The sequence below is a fragment of the Stegastes partitus genome, unplaced genomic scaffold, assembly GCF_000690725.1.
Source record: "Stegastes partitus isolate 25-593 unplaced genomic scaffold, Stegastes_partitus-1.0.2 Scaffold866, whole genome shotgun sequence".
NCBI lineage: Eukaryota > Metazoa > Chordata > Actinopteri > Pomacentridae > Stegastes > Stegastes partitus.
In genome coordinates this window covers 213,334-233,707 of record NW_007578597.1, presented here as the reverse complement: position 1 = coordinate 233,707, position 20,374 = coordinate 213,334, and the positions used below count along the sequence as shown (strand labels likewise).

At 44.7% G+C, this 20,374-nt stretch overlaps 3 protein-coding genes across 4 annotated transcripts; 2 read left to right on the top strand and 1 right to left on the bottom strand.

Annotated features, from left to right (window-relative positions):
- Nucleotides 1-4,193: 4,193 nt before the first annotated feature.
- LOC103365722 (14 kDa phosphohistidine phosphatase) lies at nucleotides 4,194-5,193 on the bottom strand. The gene is made up of 3 exons (XM_008293244.1): nucleotides 4,939-5,193; nucleotides 4,463-4,587; nucleotides 4,194-4,388 (listed from the first exon to the last, which is right to left on the bottom strand). The coding sequence occupies exons 1-3, from the start codon at nucleotides 5,150-5,152 to the stop codon at nucleotides 4,296-4,298; spliced, it is 432 nt and encodes a 143-aa protein (XP_008291466.1). The 5' UTR covers nucleotides 5,153-5,193; the 3' UTR covers nucleotides 4,194-4,295.
- A 4,387-nt stretch (nucleotides 5,194-9,580) lies between these two features.
- On the top strand, nucleotides 9,581-13,519 carry sele (selectin E). Its single transcript, XM_008293245.1, has 12 exons — nucleotides 9,581-9,593; nucleotides 9,715-9,787; nucleotides 9,892-10,293; nucleotides 10,411-10,515; nucleotides 10,610-10,801; nucleotides 10,888-11,079; nucleotides 11,500-11,688; nucleotides 11,776-11,961; nucleotides 12,071-12,268; nucleotides 12,368-12,547; nucleotides 12,662-12,794; nucleotides 12,977-13,519. The coding sequence occupies exons 1-12, from the start codon at nucleotides 9,591-9,593 to the stop codon at nucleotides 13,035-13,037; spliced, it is 1,914 nt and encodes a 637-aa protein (XP_008291467.1). The 5' UTR covers nucleotides 9,581-9,590; the 3' UTR covers nucleotides 13,038-13,519.
- A 1,840-nt stretch (nucleotides 13,520-15,359) lies between these two features.
- Nucleotides 15,360-20,160, top strand: LOC103365720 (E-selectin). 2 transcript variants are annotated; one of them, XM_008293241.1, is made up of 8 exons: nucleotides 15,360-15,448; nucleotides 15,527-15,565; nucleotides 15,650-16,045; nucleotides 16,126-16,230; nucleotides 17,940-18,119; nucleotides 19,636-19,725; nucleotides 19,818-19,839; nucleotides 19,967-20,160. In XM_008293241.1, the coding sequence occupies exons 2-8, from the start codon at nucleotides 15,538-15,540 to the stop codon at nucleotides 20,010-20,012; spliced, it is 867 nt and encodes a 288-aa protein (XP_008291463.1). In that variant the 5' UTR covers nucleotides 15,360-15,448; nucleotides 15,527-15,537; the 3' UTR covers nucleotides 20,013-20,160. The 2 variants fall into 2 exon arrangements, with proteins under 2 accessions (XP_008291463.1, XP_008291462.1); XM_008293240.1 differs by lacking the exon at nucleotides 19,967-20,160 and having other exon boundaries at nucleotides 19,818-19,939.
- The last annotated feature ends 214 nt before the right edge of the window (nucleotides 20,161-20,374 follow it).

The following is a 20,374-nucleotide window of genomic DNA, read 5'->3' as shown; positions in this document are numbered from 1 at the left end:
GTCTGTCTCTAAGTGTAGCCCTGTGATAGACTGGTTACCTGTCCAGGTGAACCTGCCTTCACCCTGAGTCAGCTGGGATAGGCTCCGCCCCCCATAGTGAGGATTAAGCGGTGTGTAGATGATGGATGAATGGATGAATATTGTGATCAGTGTTTCAGTATGATGCATTTGTCAAAGATGAGATTTACTTTTGTCAGTGTGTCCGGATGACTCCGGTGTCGACCGTCACACGTCTGGATTCATCGTGTTAAAACATGAACAAGTACAAAAGTCACAGCGTGAGCCACTGAATAACTCAGTGGGATGTGATATATCCTGAATTTTTGTGAGACTGTAAAAAAAGAAAAGAAAAAAGTATTTATCAGTAACAGTGAGTACATTATGTTTAATAAGGAGAAAAGAGGCACCAACAGGAAGGCTCTCCTGATGATTAAATATGTAAAGGAGAGGATGTAGACGTCATACTTGTACGTTAGTAAATACTGTGGTTGAAATACTGGCATCGCCTGGCTTTATGATAACATGTCAGGGCAGTTTGGCTTTTAGAACATGTGTGAAGTCCTACACTTGACAGGGTTTTGATTCTGCCCCTTTCACAGACCGTTTCCATGTAAAAGTGAAAAACAAAATAAAACCACGCTATCTGTGGTAAATGTTGCTGAGAAATCCCCAGGCTGCTTGTGTCTGATGTGACAAACTCAGCGTCATGATGGAAAGAGACCTATCATGAGGAAATAGTGAAACCACAGTCTGCTTGCATGAGTCATGGTTCCTGGGCTACCATACGCTGATAAGAACTTAGAAAAGCACCAATCAGCACCACTGACGTGCAGCACAGAGAGCGACTGAGATGTATATATGTTAATTTACAGGAAGTATATTTGACCTGGGCGTCAGACATTTCTGTTAACGCTGACCTTAATGACTTCATAAAATTGAGCGGCCGGCTATTGTTTCACTGATAAGATCTTCAGCGCTAAAGTAAACGGAGCTGCGGCCTGCTGTCGCTTCTCTTCCCGACAGCCTGAGGTGTGAGCTGCTGCTGCTGCAGGAAGGGACCACCTTCTTGTTTCGGAAACAAGGCTGCACATGGATGCTTATCTCTGTTCAGATGAGGCATAATGCTGCGCTGCCTGCAGAGTGCTTACACCTGAAAGGAAATGTATGGAACATACAGAAATGTACGGAGCAGTGTGGACAGCACGACGGCTTTCCTGCTGCTGCAGCCATTTGATTTACTGTTGAGAGTTTTTACTCTTCTCATCATTAAGGAACAACATCATTAGCTGTCTTTGTAGATTCTCAGTCATCCAGGTCATGGTAGTCCTAGAAGCTTGAGTAAAGAGTAACTGGGCTTCTCTTCTGGGTTACTGAACAGGTTTCACTTTCATCCAACACAAACAATAGTGGTCCATTTCCAAAGAAAGTATTTACACTCGCCTGGTTCACACAGAGGTCTAAGTGAAGCCGTTACACGTGTTTCAGCAGCTTGTGTTCTTGTATAACTGTAGTTATTTCCACCAACATGACCAACTCCAAATCAATTGTACAGTGCAAAAAAAACAACCCAAAACTGTGAAAATCTGGCAGCAAAATCATTAGAACAATATCTATAAAGTCCTGTTATATCTGTTAAAGCATCTTTCAAATAATTAGATTTTAGCTGAGACACTAAATGGTCACACGTTCTTAAAGTACACATTACTGTAAAAATATGGATTCTTCATGTGGACATCATGTTCAGTCTTCCCTGGTTTTTGAAGTTAACGTGTAAATTCAGATTTTTTGTGGGATTTTATTAGCTGTTGTTTTGTTTTGTTTTTTATCAAAACTGGGAAAACCTTTAAAATATTTATTTATTTTTGCAGTTCCCAATATACTTTTTTTTTTTGCTCTAAAAACTGAACAATATCTGAACAATAATTATATTTCTATGCAGAATTATCCATCCATCCATCATCTACACACCGCTTAATCCTCACCAGGGTCATAGAGGGCGGAGTCTATCCCAGCCGACTGAGGGCGAAGGCAGGTTCACCTGGACAGGTAACCAGTCTAATGCAGAACTATGAACAGTAAAAATTAATCGTGTTGTAAAAGAATGAACGATCATTTACAAAAACACAGATTTTTGATGTAGATGTTATTTACAGCTCTGGCCTGTTTGTTTGTTTGTTTGTTTGTTTGTTTTAACACAGTGTTCCTTGGCCTGCCTGTGTCAGAGGATGCTGGTGGGCTACGCTTTTGTTTTTAAAGATATTAGAGAAAAGGTTTGTCTAATCTTTGATCCCAAAAGCTTTTCAATAAATACATCTGACAATTTGTAATTTATAAGAACATAATATATAGAATAACAATAAAGATAATGATGTGGAAGCTGCTCTTCACATGTTGTGTTCCAGCAGAGGCTGGCTACGGTTGGTCACAGACAAGTGAGCTGTTCATAAAACCTCTAAATAAAACCTTTACTGTAACAAGTGTATTTCCCAAGAAACGGTCTGAGTGTAGCCCGGTTGAAGACTTCTACCTCCCACGCTGACCTCCCTGTTTGTAGATAATAGAAAAGGTTATCAGTTTAGAGGAAACTGGCCCTGGATTGGAATGAGAACTGGAAGGAAGATGACTTTTGTTCTCTCCGCTGTTTAAGGTCACCCGGTAGCCGGCCTCAGTGTCTGTGTTCAGCCTGCTGATGAGGGTCAAGGAGAACCAGCCTGAGCTAATTCTGTTCGGCTCTGTGGAGCTGCATGCCACTGATCTGCTTTTAATTGTTTTCTCTGTAATTCATGAGGAACACGATGAGTCAAGAGCAGAAAGAAAAGAAAGAAAGTGTTGGAAAGAACATGGCTGGCTGCTGGAGCACAGCCTGTCCAGACTGGAGACCCTGAGGAAGGACGGAGACGCTTTCAGAGTCACATAGCTGGAGCTTCACATCGTGTTTTTTTATCTTTATAAAGACTATTTTGTATCACAACAGCAACACCGATCTCTCTTTAAAGTCAACCATTTCCCTGAGGTGCCCCACCAGGGGATCGATGAAGTTCTATCTACTCTACTCTAAAGTCAACTTTGTGCCAGCACAGACGCTGGTTCTCTGGTTTCTAGACTTCAGATAGACGTGCATTTGTCTAATACACAAAGAATTCTTTTTTTTTCTCCAGGAATTAGAATTTTAAAGACGCCGCTGCACTACCAGCACGTCACAAAATGTCCTCATCTTATGGAATAGCTCAGCATCGCTCCAGACTTTACTCAGACATTCACAGTTTCCACAAACTCGTCCTCTTGGCGACCTCTTGGCCTTCTATAAACACCACAGAAAGCATCACATTTGTGATTTTGTCAGATATGGGAGGGATTCCTGCAAAGTTTGGGACAGACATTGATGTTTCCCTTCGGGACCTACAATCTCCAGCTTCTGCTTCGAGGCCATTATGAGATTAGATTTTAATTTGTTGTTATTTTTATGTCCAGATGACATCAAAACTAGTCACATGCCAACTGGCTCAACCTAACGTGTTGCACACTCGGCCACGTTTTCATGCTGACACACAAAACTAAGATCACAGTCGACACTTCATCTCCTGGATGCCACCATGTTGCAGGCTTACGGTTAGGCTTAGGCCTCGGGTTACGGTCAGAGATCCACCAGTCTTTCATAGTAATGTTACGAAAGTTTAAAATAGCAAAGCGGACTAAAGCCTGAAATGCTGGAGGTGGAGGAAGTGAAAGGACCTTTTTTTTTGGTGTGTTTTACAGTTAAAACGTGACTCAGCTCAGGCTCTCCTTGTTATTTCTGTCTGGCGGTTATTTATTGTTGCATGATTGTGTGTCAAGAGCTTGATGTCTGGCATTATGCAGCACCAGTCAGAAAATGAAAGTGCGTGACCACAATGGAAAGATAAAGTCCCCGTTATCTGTTTTTGGTCCTTTAAACAATAAACTTTCCCCTCAGACTAACAGGATGCGTGAGTGACTCCAACTGGCTCGGCCCTTCCTGTATGGACTTTACGCTTGGCAAATGGACTCTGATCCAAACAAAGCCAAAGAAACTAAAAAACTAAATAATGGTTCTGAGTCACATCACAGGCCTCAAACTGTAGACGACTGAAAAGTGTAAAAGCTGCACTGAGGAGCACCTGCAGAGCTTCACTGAAACAGTTCTTCATACCTTCACAGACTCAGAAGCAAACAGATGCAGAAGAACTGAGTTTATTTGCAGAGTTAAAGCACTATCCTGTGGTTTCCATATTCATAAATAAAGGCAGGAATCTGAAATGACAGCACGTTTTCTGCTCTCATTTCTTATCATCAGACCAGGTGACCTCGTAGCCGCTGAACACAGTCTTCAGCTTCTCCACAGACGCAGCGTGGTCTGCTTTACCGAAGGCCTGAAAACAAGGAGAGAACATTCAGACGAGTCCATTCAGAGCTTTGGATGCATTTTGACTTTAAATTAACTCACAGTGGATTCTCCAAACACCCTGAGTTTTTTCTCCTGGCTGTTGTGCTCGATCTTCCCTCCGCCCAGACATTCACACTCCATCCCCAGGGCCTGCATGGCCGGACTGACCTTCTCAAATATATGATCTGTCAATTATTAAAACCGGTCAAACAAAACACACAAGCTGGGTTTAGTTACAGGAGACTGAGATGATCAACAATTAGAAGCATTTGTCAGATATTTACTGCGGCATCGTCAGTCTCATGTGCGCAAAGCTGCTGCCTCCAAGTTTGGCCAACAAGCACTCTGCGCCGCTTTTACGCACACGTCGCGTTTAGTGGATGCACCAAAAAACAACTTGGCAGTGTGTAAATAAAGCCGCTGACTGCATGTAAATAGGTCAAATCTGCAGCAGTACGGGTCATCTGATTTGGTTAGACTCGCGCTAAACTGACGCATTTGGCGCTCCTCTGTGCAAACTACAGCAACGAACTTACTGTGATACTCTGCACTTTTTGTGCCTCGGACTATGTCTTTGTGCACATCGCCATCTTTTACTTTCACTCTGACCAGTATGTACTTGAACGTTCCCTCCGGATCAATCTCCACGTCGGGGACTTTGGCCAGAGCTTCTGCCATCGCGACTGTAGCTTTACGCAAAGCGCCGGAGACTCTCAGACTGTTCAGCGGTCTGCAGACCACGGAGAACATGGAGCGTCCACACCAGTGCCTTTATTTGGACCAGGATTTCTATTTCCTGTCTTAAAGAGACAGACAGCGCGCAGCGTGTAGACATAAATGTGCAGATGAACGCTGCGTCCGCACGCTGGCGACTCCATATGGCTGCACCTGGGAACTGTTTGGATGTATCCAAAGAGCTTCAGTTACAAGCAGCTGGACTTCTCTTTCCTGGTTCTTGAACATGACTGAAACTCTGAAGATCATCATGATCTCCATGACTGAGAGTCCATACATGCGCACTGCTGTGGATAAAATCAAACCCAACTTCATGACAGAGCCGCTGATGCACCAGAGCCTGGAGTTTACTAACGAAGTCCATCATCCAAACACAGCCTGTGCTTCTTCTGTTCATCCAGTAAAACCAGCAAACAAAAGAAGTAAAACCGGTTCTACTGGTCTCTCCCTCACTGGTCCTCCTCAGCTGGCAGGAAACGTTGCCACAACGTCGGCTAGTATTACTTTTATGTTCTCATGAGTTTTTAAAGAAGATTTTTTTAATCAAATATTCAAAGAAAAAAAAACAAATCCAACACAGATGATGTTCTGGCACAATAAAAGGAGGAACCTTCTCAAACTAGCATTCAAAGATATCTTCCAGATGTTCTCAGATGGTTTTTATGAACCCTCCGGTAATGTGCTGCATCCACAGCTCAGCCGTCTACCTGCAGCCATCTGAGGAGGCTTTGGAGATGTTCTCACGTATCCTCAAACCAACTTTAAAAACACTGTTTTTCAGATGTTTTGGAGGCCTGAGATGACAAAATGTCATGTTACAGAACGTTCCTTTAAGGTTGTCGGGAACGTGCTACAGAACGTTCCTTTAACGTTGTCGGGAACGTGCTACAGAACGTTCCTTTACGTTGTCGGGAACGTGCTACAGAACGTTCTTTTAACGTTGTCGGGAACGTGTTAAAGAACGTTCTTCTATAAAACTTTTCCCCGATGATAAAAATTCAGGAGACTCTCAGTCCTACATTCAGAAAACATCTTTTTCTCAGTTCGGGAACAATAAGAGCCTACATCTGTGTCTGAGCTCAAAGTGGAACCCAAACCCCACGGAACAGAACTTTCTGGCTGAACCATTCTGAGCTCTAAAGGTTCTTCCACAGTGGCAACAGTGAGGAAGCCCAAAAGGTTCCTGAGCTTCGGAGCAGCCGCCTCTTGTAGCGAAGAGCTCCTCCTTCACTGATAGTTTAAGACGGTCATGCGCTCCTAATGGTCTTCATTTGAAGTGTTTATATTTGTTTTATGTGTTACAGGTTCAATCAACACGTTCTTTACTTTTTCTGTGCCACTCTCAGCTGCTTCCTGACTGCCAACATGTGCAGCACTTTGCTCGTGCTGCTTTAAACATGTTCTATAAATACTCCTGATCTGAGTGTGTTTGATTTCTACTTGATCTGTCATTTCCTACAGCCACACAGCCATTTTCCGCTGGTGTCCATCAGGGAGGTCCGAGGTCGGAATCAAAGCTTCCAGGGACCAAGTTTCTTGTCTGTGGACACTTGAGCAGACAGCAGGATGGATGTTCTTCTGAGGGATGCCTGAGCCTCTGTTTAGTGGATGACCTCCTTAGCCGGTGCCAAAAATGGATCATCGTCATCCACGTGATCCATTATCCTCGTGTTTCTGTTATTTTCCCCAGATTGTTGTTTTAATGCTTTCATGAATCAGAACCTGCCTGGAGTCCATAGATCGTGATTAAAACGGTGTTAATGCATCAAAATGACAGATCAGAACCCAGAGGATCATTACAAAAGAGGTCATTTGTTTGGTTTACATATAAAACTTCCTGTAACTCGTGTAAATTACAGTCCAGGTTCCCCAAAAAGTAAGAATAAGAGGCATTCCAAACCACCAACATTTTAAATAATACCAGAATACTGCACAGAATGACTTTAAATATCCGGCCGAGACCAAGAGACGTCGCTGCAGTTACCACAAATAGACACAATAAAATAAGATCATCCTTTATTACATCCCACAGCAGGGAAACTCTCAGTGTTGCAGCTGCAGTGGGAATAGAAGAGAAATGTAGGCAAAGTGAGCAAAAAACAATAAAAATAAGGAAGAAATATACACAAGTAATGTTGATGTTGTGCAGATTCTTTTTAATAGAGAAAATCTGGATGTTGCACAGAAGAGTAAGAATGCAGAAAATAAAAACTCTGCATTTGGAAAAACAATGACACTGCACATGTCCATGACTAAAAAACCCTGATACAGAAAGTACTATTATTATACAGACTCTAGAAAAAAAGAAAAACATCATCCAGAGTCGTCTAAACGGTTTCTAGCAGTGGCGGTTTATTTATGACTGTTTAATCCAGATAAGGGCTGCAGGACACCAGGGTCACGTGTGCTGTCATGAAAACAGGTCAGTGAAGCTACATGAACGGTCGGTTTGTCTGTGGTGACTGGATATGCAGCTTTTTGTGCTGAAACCAAGTGTGACACACGTCTGTGACAGTAAAGGGAATCTAATATCTAAAATCTAATATCAGCAGAATAAAGGAGAAACAGTCTGAACGGTGTGGTCAGTTGAAATAAGCATCTGTTTTGGACGTTATGAATCCCGGCAGCCGGGTCGTCCCCTGGGTTTTCTTCTGCAGCACTTAATTAGAGAGTTTATAGCACTCTTCTGGGGAAGAGGTGGAGATTCGGGGGTGTCGAGCAGCGCCGCTACCATCCGGTGCTTCGGTTCAGAGAGGAAGGATGTGAACTGTCACTTCTAGAAAGTCAGGCAGCCAGCAGGCGCCTCTGCTCCCGCATCACACATTTCCCGTCTCCAGACACTCATTAAAGGGAGTTTGTTAGCTGCCAGTGCATGTTTTGTTTTCTCTCCTTCTTGTCTTTGATGAGCACATCCTCTGACAGGACATGTCAGTCCTCTCTAAACCATGGTCCAGTCTGTGCATTGTCTGCTGGCACACTCTGTACTAACCGTATGAATGAATCATTGCACAAGTCGTGAAGTTTGACTCCAGCTGCTCACAGCTCATCCGCAACACAAGATGCTGCCAGAAGCCAGCGTTGTTTGTTTTAATTTGTGGATTAATATCTAAAAAGCTCAAATCCAAAAGAGAGAGGCACTCGAACGTCTGTGTGTCCTATCAGCTCTCAGGATGTCACTGATTTTCCTCTCTGTGGTCTTTTTTTATTTCATGCATCCATGCGGCTTCCAGGAAACGCCTCAGGTTCTTATGTCACGCACTTTGGTTTGTCTTTGCAACACACATTTTAGATTCCTCAGTAAAAACACTCATACAGCTTTATATGTACAATACTTAGTGACAGCCTCACATCCTGCACAGAAAACTGTCTTCACAGTGCAGAAATACAGTCACTGGGCATTTAGCTGAAACATACAGATATATAGACACACATCGCTGAAGCTGAAATAGCCCAACAGGAGTCCTGCAATAAATCCTTCATGAAAGATATAATATTCCATTTTCTGAACTGTTTCCGGAGCCGTTGGTTTGCTTTGGAGGCTGCACTATGCGGCGCTGTTGAATGTCATCAGTTCGCCCATCCTCACTGACATTTATAGAGTGGAAGGAAAAAACACCAGAAACATCTGTCAGCGCAGCTCAAACAGCACCACCAGCAGCATCTTCCAAAAAACATTTCATTTGAATCAACAACTTTCTGAAAAACATTTTAAAAACAACATTATGACCTTCAGAAGTGTGTGGTTTACTGCAGACCTGCATTCAGCTACATGGATGTGTACGTATGTGTCCATACATACATATATATAACTACCTGAAATGAAAGCGTTCATCAGGTGACGTGGCTCTGTCACTGCGTACTGTTACTGTATAGTTGATATTAGTACATTATAATATTCTGCTGCTGACGGGGTTTGCCTGTTCTATACATCAGTATGTCTTCTGGATTTAATTTAACAGCTTGAACTGAGATAAAATGTTAAAACTAGCAGCTAACAGCAGTAGCCAAAGTAACTATGACATGTAAGTATTAGTATTAGGTACTCGAGTAAAGCAGCAACTCATGGAAACATTCAGGAAACTTAGTTGCTCCAAATAGCTGCTAAATGCTAAATATTGGGATACATATTTGTTTCTGTTTGATGGAATAATACTGACATAACTGATGGAAGTAGTGAAACTAACAGACATCTTTTCTTAGCTTCACAGCAAGAATTTAAAAAAAGAAAAGAAAAGAAAGAAAGGAAAAGTTTGTGAGGCCCTGTGGGAGGGGGGCTGGGAAATTCCAGCGAAAAGTCCGACTGTGATGAAGCTTCCAGGAAATCTGGACCAGGCCAGTGAAGGGTATAAAAGCAGGAGCCTCAGCACTTAAACACCAGAATCATCTCATCCTCAGAGCCGCTGAGACTGAAGAACAGCTTCTTCTATAGGACATCACACACACACACACTAAAATGGTGAGTGCACAGGCGTCGAGTTCAATTTGATTCTCTTTAGTGCAAACTCAGGTTCAGCTTCTGCTCAGTGATGGATAATCTGGAATCCATTTATCCTGACGTGTCTCTTTATTCTTTACAGGAGTTTGGATTAATTCAGTCCCGTGGATGCAAGAGCTCCACTCCATGGATCTACTTGACCTTTCTTTGCTCAAGTAAGTAAATCTAAGGTGCAAATCTAACTTTCTGAATGAGATGGAAATCTTTAAATCCCTCTGCTGCTCCATCATCTCATGGCGTCTCTGCCGTCTGTCCTCAGTGTGCATGTGGACCAACGTGGAGTGCTGGTCTTACAACTTCTCGAGCACCACCATGACCTGGTCTAGAGCCCGAGCCTGGTGCCAGAAGCACTACACCGACATGGTGGCAATCCAGAACCAGGAGGAGATCGCACATCTCAACAGCTGGCTCCCAGGGAAAGCCGGCTACTACTGGATCGGGATCCGCAAGGTGAGCGACGTGTGGACCTGGGTCGGGACCAACAAGTCGCTGACCGCAGAGGCGACCAACTGGGCAATAGGCGAACCCAACAATGGCAGGACTGGGCAAAGTTCGGGACAGAAGGAGGACTGTGTGGAGATGTACATCAAGAGGGAGCAGGAGACGGGCAAGTGGAACGACGAGAGGTGCAGCAAGATGAAGACTGCTCTGTGCTACACAGGTGAGCAAAGTCTGGGCTTCCAGAGCGGCTCCTCTTGCCTGCTTTCTCTCTTCAGTCTGTTCCTCTAACAGTCATAAATTAGGCTTTAATCATGCACGTGCTTCTTTCTCTGCCCAGCTGCCTGTAAGAACGACTCGTGCCTCCACGGAGACTGTGTGGAAACCATCAACAGCCACAAGTGTGACTGCTTTGAAGGATTTTATGGAGACAAGTGTGAACAGGGTAAGAGGCGACGTTCCACGAGTTTAGGACGACTTTTGTTTTCTTGTTTTTAGTCACTTGAGCTCTAACTGTGTCTTGTCTTTCTTGTTGGTAGTCGTTCAGTGCAACAGAAGCGAGATAACCGTCCCCAGTAAAGGAAACGTAAACTGCACCCATAACTACGGAGATTTCTCCTTCGACTCGTCCTGCCGGTACTCCTGTGAGGACGGATACCAGCTGAGCACGCCCAGACCTCTGAGGTGCACTGCCTCCGAAACGTGGTCGGAGCAGCCGCCGACGTGTGACTGTGAGTTGAATGAATAAATGAAGACGAGCGAAGTGTGATGACGCTGTTGGAGTGTGGTCTGATGTAGTCTGTCCCGTTGTCTGCAGTGGTTCAGTGTGAGAAGCTGCTTCAACCTGAGAGCGGATCCATGAAGTGCTCCGATCCTCTGGGCCCCTCCAGCTTTAAGTCCACCTGCGTCTTTACCTGTGATGAAGGCTATGAACTGACTGATTCCTCATCCAGCACTCTGCAATGTGAAGCATCAGGCAGCTGGAACGCCTCACAACCTGTCTGTGCAGGTACGTCCACGTACTCTATATTTCTGCCTTGTAGGTTTAGAGAGGACTTTATGATACTATGTGGAGTGCTACAGAAAGCAAGCTTAAAAAATAAAGGAAATAATGAGTCAAAGACAGAACAGACAAGTTGAATAAAGTACACAAAGAGTTGGAGAAAAATTAAAGTGATTGACTAAAACAAAAAAAGACGACATGAGAAAGATAAAGTGTGCAATCAATTAGAAAAGAAACCAGCTGAAATCAGATGAAGAAGGTGCACGCGGTTCTACGCTAAGCAATCGGAGCTCCACGGAGAGCTGGTTCCAGCAGCGAGCGCTCCATCTGATCAGCCGCTGCAGACTTTGAGGACATTTCAGGCTCGTTTTCAGCAAAACTGAGAAAATGGTGATAGTGATTTAACAGAAACCGTCTTCCCTGCAGCCGTCCAGTGCCCCGAGCTCAGACATCTAGACAACGGCGCCGTCAGATGTGGGGATGATGCAGACACGAGGTTCAGCTACGGAAACACCTGCAGCTTCAGCTGTGACTCCGGATATCGCCTGGTGGGGCCGAGTAGGGCCACGTGCACATCAGCAGCCAAGTGGAGCGAGCAGGTGCCCCGCTGTGAAGGTGAGCCACACTTATCCAAACACCTTCCACTAAAAAGGCTCTTTTGGTTTTGGGACCAGTTAACATGCAGTGTTTTCTCTGCTCTAGCCGTCACTTGCCAGAATCCAGAAGGAGAAGCTCACCTGCTCACTCGGTGCAGCGAACCTTTGTCTGATCTGAGGCCGAACTCCACCTGCAGCTTCACCTGTGAAGCAGGATTTGAGCTGCAGGGAGCTCAGACGTCTCAGTGCTCCGCGGACGGGCGGTGGACCACAGCTGTACCTACCTGCAGAGGTGAGGAAGCCTTTTCTCTCACCAAGCTCTGCTTTAAACAGTCTGTGCACTTTTTTCTTTTATTCTGTCATGACGTCCCACTCACGTTCTTCTTCACTTTGTTTTGCAGCAATAGGATGTCCACTTCCACAGACTCCAGCAGGTGGCCAAATCAGCTGCAGCCCTTCACCTGCTGCCTCTGCGAGCCCACACCCGCTCGGCACCGTCTGCACCTTCAGCTGCGATGAAGGCCACGAGCTGCAGGGTGAAGGCAGCGTCAAGTGTGCACATCCGGGCCAGTGGACGTCCAGAGCACCAACCTGCACAGGTACACACCAGAACCTGGACTATTTATGCAGCACTGAAGTGGGTCAGAGCCACTAAAACAATATCTGAACTCATAAAATGTCTCGTTGCTTTCCAACAGCTGTAAGATGCCCGTTGCCCGAAGCTCCTGAAAACGGCCGCGTCAACTGCACGGCCGGTGAGCTGGTGTTCAACTCGCAGTGCTCCTTCACATGCCATCAAGATTTCACCTTAGACGGACACGAGCTGCTGACCTGTGATCGTCACGGCAACTGGACGGGAGAGCACCCCACCTGTCGAGGTAAAACTACAAAAACACACAAAACATGTCAGAAGATGTTTAAATACGACAGACTAACAAACACAGTGTGAGTTCTAAAGACCAGATCCTTCACCTGTCCCGTTCTTCCTGCAGCTCCTTCATCCAAAGCTGCCGCCGTGGCCTCTGGCGTGGCTGCAGGAGGAACCGCGGTTCTGTCCGGTCTGTCTCTGACCATGTGGATCTTGAAGCGACTGAGGCGCAAAGCAACACAGTTTGAGCTGAACAGGTGAGGAAAGCGCTCAACCTGTAGCTGTGTCTATTCTCCAGCTGCTGTTTATTGTACCAAACAGTTTCCTTCAGGATGAATACAGCTGATCATTTCTCATCTGATCAACTCTCTAAAATCCTACATTTCTCTTTTTATCAAGCTGAACTTTAGCGCTCATCTTGTTCTGTCTCTTCTTGCAGCAACTCCGACATCGAGCCTCCGCCGCAGGTCTACAAGAACAGCATCGACAGCCTCATCTAGAGCGCAGCAGCCACGTGGCTCAGGAGGCCCATGTCCTGAACACAGCCATGTGAACATGTGAATAATCTGCATTCGTGTAACACTCAGTGTGTCAGAGCTGTCATCCGTGAGCAGAAAGGCCGTCTTTACATTTCCCATTTGGCCGTTGCATTCTGTTTTGCTGCCATTATGACCAGAAGACGCCTGGTTGCTCCGTGATGTTCTTCAGCCGTGTATTTCCTCCCAAGGGGAGTTTCATATCGAGCACATTGCTCTACAGCTTTAATGGAGATGCTGGTTTCATGTCTCTGTAAATGTCGTGGGTGCATAACTGTGAGTAATTTCCATAAATAGATTGCTGTATTTATGTACTATTTATTAAGATTGAAATGCTGTTTTTTTCTTACAGCAGGATTTTAAAGCATCATGTTGTATATCTGCATCTGTGCTTCTTGGAGGTTTTTCTCATGTACACACTAAACTAATAAAACTTCCAAACCTCACTGTCTTTTGCCATTGTCATTTTTATGCATTTTGAGTGATGCAGAATGTCAAGTCGCCGCATTAAAGGCTCAGCTAGGCTTCAGTCGCTTCAGCAGCAGCACCAACATTTGTGTGTTTGAGCGGCACGGCCACATCGGTTAGTTCATCCAGAGCTGCAGGAAGAAGCTTCCTGAGGGTCGGAGCAGAGGAGATGAAGACATAGTTTGTCTCAAAGAGCTTCAGGAACAGATCTGGTGTCTCACGTTCTGCTGAAGGTGGCAGCAGGAGTTCTGTCTCTGTACGGCTGCTGTTAAACACGTGGATTCACTTTAGTGTCTAAATTTAGAGAAAACCACAAGAGCCACAAAAAATTTAAAAAATGCAAACGATGCTTCACTCTAAGACATTTTCCTGTAAAGTTCGTCAGATAGGACCCACAGGAGGTCTGCTGCTGGTTCCTGTGACTCCACCATCCAACCTTACACTGTATTTATATAGAGTTACATATATATATATACAGCATTAGCTATATACATTCCTTTCAAATGTGTTTAAACTGTGAATTACAACATAAATAACAAAACCGCTTTAATCTTTATGATCCAGTTTAACATTTAAAAACAAAGGACAAAGAAGAAGAGGAGCTAATAATAATAATAATAATAATAATAATAATAATAATAATAATAATAATAATAATAATCTCAGCTGACTGTAAACTGCTCTGTGAGCATTTTTTGTTGAATTCACACCATCAGTTTTTACAGAGGCACCAAAAACAGCATCAGATTTGACTTCTTAAACCTTTTTAAACCTTTTTAAACCTTTTTAAACCTTTTTAAACCGTGTCAGAGTCCTTTATTTAACGGTGCCACACAGAACAGGCGACACAGCGTCTGTGTGTTTTTACTCAGTATTTACAGGGAAATGACTTGATGTGAGTGAGTTGTGTCCCTGTGCTGGTCGCACTGCGCTCACAGTGCGTCTGCACATTCAGCCGAGCGCTGACGCCTTTCAGGCTGGTTGGAGACACTTGCTGCTTCCAGTTTATTCTACGTTTCACTTTTAATTTGCAGCGTTTCAAAGGTGAATTTCATTCTTTCTACTCATTCATTTGACGGGTGTCGTGACTTTAAGATGCACATTTTCCACCGTGGATAACACAACGAGCTTTTACAACTTGAGGAGCTTTTCTTTTGTCCTCTGACGTCGTATAAATTCAGATGCGAGCTCCACCTCGCTGGGATTTTTCCCTCCAATCGTCTCACATGCTTTTATTTCAACAAATGCTGAAATGATCCGAAATCTCACCAAAAATCAAAGATTAGAGGACAAGCCAACAAAAACCAACTGGAACTGAAAACTTTGTTCTTTTCTGTCTGACTAAGCAGATGACAGCCCCTCCCATGTATCTGCTGCTCCTCTATATACGACCGTATGGCTGTAAAAACATCTCCGCCTGCAGCAGCAGCACCATGCTGCAGATCACTGCTAAGAATCTAAAGAAGTCAGTCGGTCGGACCACACCAGGGCTTTCTCTGCTGCTGCTGGAGATCTTTCTACATTTATATTGTCATTAATACATTTGTACAGCTGGTTTCTCATGCAGTAACTTTCACGTTGCTGCGTTGGCACTTTAACTCTGAATACTTCGTCTTCATGTCCTTTTATGTCGCTTTAGTCCTGAAAAATGTTCCCCTGAACCCACTTTTACTGTTCGAAGGTCAACAAGTCATTAAATCGTTTATCACATCCTTTCAGCGTGCCCAGTAAACATCCAGGTATTCTATGATAATGCTGCAGTGAAAGCGCCACAGAAACTATAAAAGCCTGATGCTGAGCTCTACTTGCACCAAACCAACGAGCCCTGACTGTGTTTTAGTTTCAGGTTTGATACGACTGGAGCTGAACTGACGGAGACGCTCGTGTCATTTTGTATTCCAGCTACAGTAAGTAGGACCTTTCTTATTTTTCAGTGGAAGATTCACTCATACTTACATTTCTGCTCCTTTTTGTTCTTTGCTCAGACTCACTGAAGATGACGTGGACACTTTTCCTTCTTCTTGGTGGGTTTACACTTCTGTCACAATGTGCAGGACAATAACAGCATAGGAACGCTGGTACATCTGATACCATACATTTTGTTTTAGGTCTCTCCTTGGCTCAAACCACCTTCGGCTGGACTTACCATTTCTCACGCAAGTCTATGAACTGGACCCAGGCCAGAAAGTGGTGCCTGACCAATTTCACGGACATGGTGGTGTTCCAGAGCCAGGAGGAGAACGACTACGTGGTCTCCAAGCTGCCAAACAGAAAAGGCAGCCCGTATTACTGGATCGGAATCACCAAGAGCCACAAGAATGAAACCTGGACTTGGATTGGCAACAACAGCACGTGGATCGGTGAGAATTCATGGGCACCGAATGAGCCCAATAACAACCACAGCACAGAGTTCTGTGTGGAGATCTACGTCAACACTGGACCGAACCGGGGCAAGTGGAACGATGAGAAATGTGGCAATAAAAAATATGCAGTCTGTTATAAAGGTATGTGAAGTTTATAAACCAGGAACGTCAGTACAATGGAAGTGTTTCAGAAGTGTGAAAGGCTGACCTTTTCTTCACAGCTCAGTGCACTGCAGCGGCATGTGAAAGAGGAAGATGCCAGGAAACCATCGAGAACACGACGTGCCTCTGTGATCCCGGTTTTACAGGAGACAGGTGTGAAACAGGTGAGCACGGAGCGCTTCACAACAGACAGCCGTGAACAGAAGTTCACCTGGACTTGAACAGATCACGTGTTTCATGCAAGTTTTTAGTTTTCAGTGACTCCTGTCACTCGCATTTTGGTTCCTTTGTAGATTTATTCTGGAAACATGACAAAGTCTGCAGGTCAAAAACACACATACAGCAGCAGTAAAGTTTATTAAACGTCTTTCGGCCATTTTCACTTCAACCAGAAGCTGGTGGTAGCCTCCACCAGCTTCTGGTTGCACCTCCTCTGAACAGAAGTGGTGCAGGTCGTCTCATTGTGTGGCTTTCTGACTCAGACGTGTTTCTTCATCACAGTCCACAGGTTCTGGACAGGGTCTAAGTCAGGACTGTGGGGAGACCAGCCTAAAACCTTCATTCTAGCCTGGTTGAACCATTTCTTTACCACGTCTGATGTGTGTTTGGGGTCAGTGTCTCGTTGGAACACCCAGAAACACTGAAGCTCCAACCTTCTGGCTGACGGTTTCAGGTGTTCCAGAAGAATGTGGAGACTATCCTCCTTCTTTATTTTTCCATTTACTTTGTGTAAAGCTCCAGTTCCACTGGTACTAAAACAGCCCCAGAGCAGGATGCTGCCACCGCCATGCTTCGCCTTCTCTCCTCCAAAGGTGGTCATGGTCCTTTGTTTGTTCCATCTGACCACTCTTCTCCAGAAGGCCTTTTCTTTGTCCATGCGATCAGCATGAACCTTCAGCTGAGCTTCAAGGTGCCACTCCTAGCGTAGGGACCTTCTCACTGCCTGGGAGCCTCTCAGCTGATGTCGATATAAAACAGGCCTGACTCTGAACACTGCTGCTGATGTTCCAGCAGCTTCCAGTCCACTGCAGACCAGCTTTTTGTGGATTCCTGAGTGACTCCTGACCATCCTGACCAATGGTCTCTCAGCAGCAGGAGGTAGTTTGGGTTTTCTTCCCGATCGTAGCAGTGACACAACTGGACCAGTTGCTTGCACAGGTGATTTGGGGATAGGTAGCCGTTTAAAATGTCTCCCAGTGACTTTTTGAACTTGTTGAAGTCAGATCTTTGCTGAACTCCTCAGACTTCCTCACTGGACTGTTGGTGGTTGAGTCTGTCTGAACGGGCTCAGAGGAGTCAGCAGCTGCAGTCAGTCATCATCACGCATGAGAAGGTTCTTCAAGGCCACGCCACTACATTTAATTAACAGTGCCAAAGCCCATCATTCACGTTGCTGTACATATTTCTGACCCTGTAGATTCTGTCATGTATCCAGAAGAGCTACAAGAAATCTAAAAAGATCCAAAAGTCACAACTGCTGTTTGTGACAAAGACACGTGACGTCATTACAGAGAACTCAGGAGTCATAGGAGTCACGAGAAAGTCAGGTGTGAGGCGGATGGTCAGGACTGTGCCTTCCTAGATGCTCCACTTGGTGATGCCTATTTACAGGACAGCTCATTAAGCAGTACTCCTGATAATACCGCTCTTCTTCAGAACATTACATTTATTTCTTCGCAGAATTTGAACTGGGTCATCATGAGCGCTGCATCTGTTTCCTCAGCTTCCTGAGGCCTGACAGAGGATCACAGTCAAATGCTGGCCAAAACACATGCGTCAGCATGTATGCGCTCTAAAAATGTGTTGTGACTGTTTTCTACCCTAGAACGCTATTAAAACGTTACATAACTGTGTCCCTGTTTGCTGTTTCCAGCAGTGGCATGTCCTCCTCTGTCCCAGCCTGATAACAGCGACCTGAGCTGCTCCGGAGGAAACCAGGTCTTCAACACAACCTGTCGCTTTAAATGCCACCCAGGTTATCTCATGATCGGCCTCTCAGCGGTGACCTGTGGGCTCACCGGGTTCTGGAGCGGCCCCAGACCTGCTTGTTCAAGTAAATGGACTTTTTAAAAAATATATAAGTCTTGTTCTTTTTTTAAGTCATGTTTTTGAATAAATACTATCATATTTTAGGTTTGGGTTAGTGTATGTGTATGTGAGTTTGTGTCAAACTTTAAATGTAGTATAAAGTGAATCCAGCGAACAGGGAACGTTCCCACAACACTGGCTAACATGTTCTACCAAACGTTTGTCTCAGGTTCAGACTTCAGGTGGATGCTCAGAGGATGTTGTCAGGCCGCCCAGTGTGTCGTATGACAACAAAGAAGGAGTTTCCTCAAACCAACATTCAAAAAGTGTTTTCCAGATGTTATCGAGATGATATTCAGAAAGCGAGGCGTCCCAGGGATGTTGTCGAGGTAACACGCTGTCAAACGTTCTTCTGCAAAACATTCTAGCAACGTCAGACAACCCTAACATGATCACATGGAAAGGACATTCTCAGCGCTGCATTTGGAAAATGTTTTAACAACGTTGGAGCTCGATGGTCTGTCACCAGCAGGACGTTTTAGGAAGAACATTCTGGGAACTTTAAAACGTTACAGGAACTTTCTCAGAATGTTTTCAGGACAATCTTGCTGTTTGTAAAACTAAGGAAAAGTGACGAATCTACATCGAGTTCTAAAAGAATAATTCTGAGAAAGTTCTGCAGAGTCCCACCAACGCTTGGAGCGACCGGTGGGTTTGGATTCTAAGTTCCAGAACGTTCTGGGTGAAGACAGATTCCTGAAGATGTAGTTCATAAAATAACCGTTATTTATTTTTCCTTTATTTAACCAGGTAGGTTAATTGAGAACAGATTCTCATTAACAATAACGACCTGGAAAAGAGGCAGCACAGAGCAGAAACACAACACATCCATAAACAACAACACAAACAGAACAACAACACAAACAGAACAACAACACAAACAGAACAACAACACAAACAAAACAACTACACAAACAGAACAACAACACAAACAGAACGTACCAATGAAAGGCTCTGAAGACAAAACACACTGAAAGCAGGTACAGGACTCGGTAAACAGTTGCTTCACCATATTTTTAAAAGAAGATAAAGACACTGAGTTTGAGTGTTAGGCTCTGACGCTTTCAGCACTTGTTCTACTGAGAACGTTCCGTCTTAGTTATATGTGGAACATTGTGGGAACGTTTCATAGACTCAACACTGTTTCCTCCAGAACATCCCCTGAACCCTACAGGCAGAATGTTAGACTTCTGTTATTACAGGAATGTTTTATTAAAAAGCATCGGATGCCTCGATAACATCTGGAAAACGTGTTTTTTAACGTTGAGAACGTTCCTCCGTTGGTGTCACTGAACAGCATCTATCTTCTATAAGTGAATTTTTCTGAAAACGTTCTTTAAAGATTTGATAAAACCTTTTCTTAAAAAAAGAAAACCTAAAACGTGTCTGTAGCGTTCCACCAGTGTTGAGGAAACGTTTGCTGCCGTCGTGTTGCTGTCGCTGAGCAGGATGAAGCTCACTGTGCTCTCCGTCCTCCTCAGGCTACAGACGGGCTCTGCTGGCCGTGGCGGGCTCTGGAGCCGTCTCCATCCTCGGCTGCATCTGCTTTTGCTGGATGAAGCGCCGAAAAAGTCAGCGTTGCTCAACTACACGCAGCAGAGTCAGTGCAGTGTCATTGCAACACGCCTGAGTACTGATCCGTTTGTCTTTTCTTTTCTCACAGGAAAGAAAGTTGCCCAAGTGAGGTCGGTGTTGAAATGCTGGTCCAAAGCGGCTCCACCCGTTCACACACCCTGTCACATCTTCAGCATGTAAACAGCTTAAAGAAACGCCCGAGTGTGGCTTTAATGTCACCGTGTTGCTTCTCCACAGGCAGCCTGACGAGGCAGCAGGTCCGGCCGGCGCCGTGGACGGATGAAGGACACCTGGAACCTCAGTCATGTCCTTCTTATGTCTGTTGGTGTCTTTAACACTTTCTGCAGGTTGTTTGTTGGACATTTTTCTGTCATGGTCCAGATTGTTCTGTTAAATTACTAATAACCAGCAAAGCTACAGGCAGGAAAACACGTCAACGTATATGTTAAGACTAAAAACAGGAATTTGTTCTTTTATAACAGGGGTGTCCAGTCCTGGTCCTGGAGGGCCACAGTCCGGCATGTTCTAGATGTTTCCCTCTTCCAGCACACCTGGTTCAGATGATCGGATCGTTATCAGCCTTCTGCAGAGCCTGATGATGAGCTGACCGTCTGAATCAGGTGTGCTGGAAGAGGGAAGCATCTA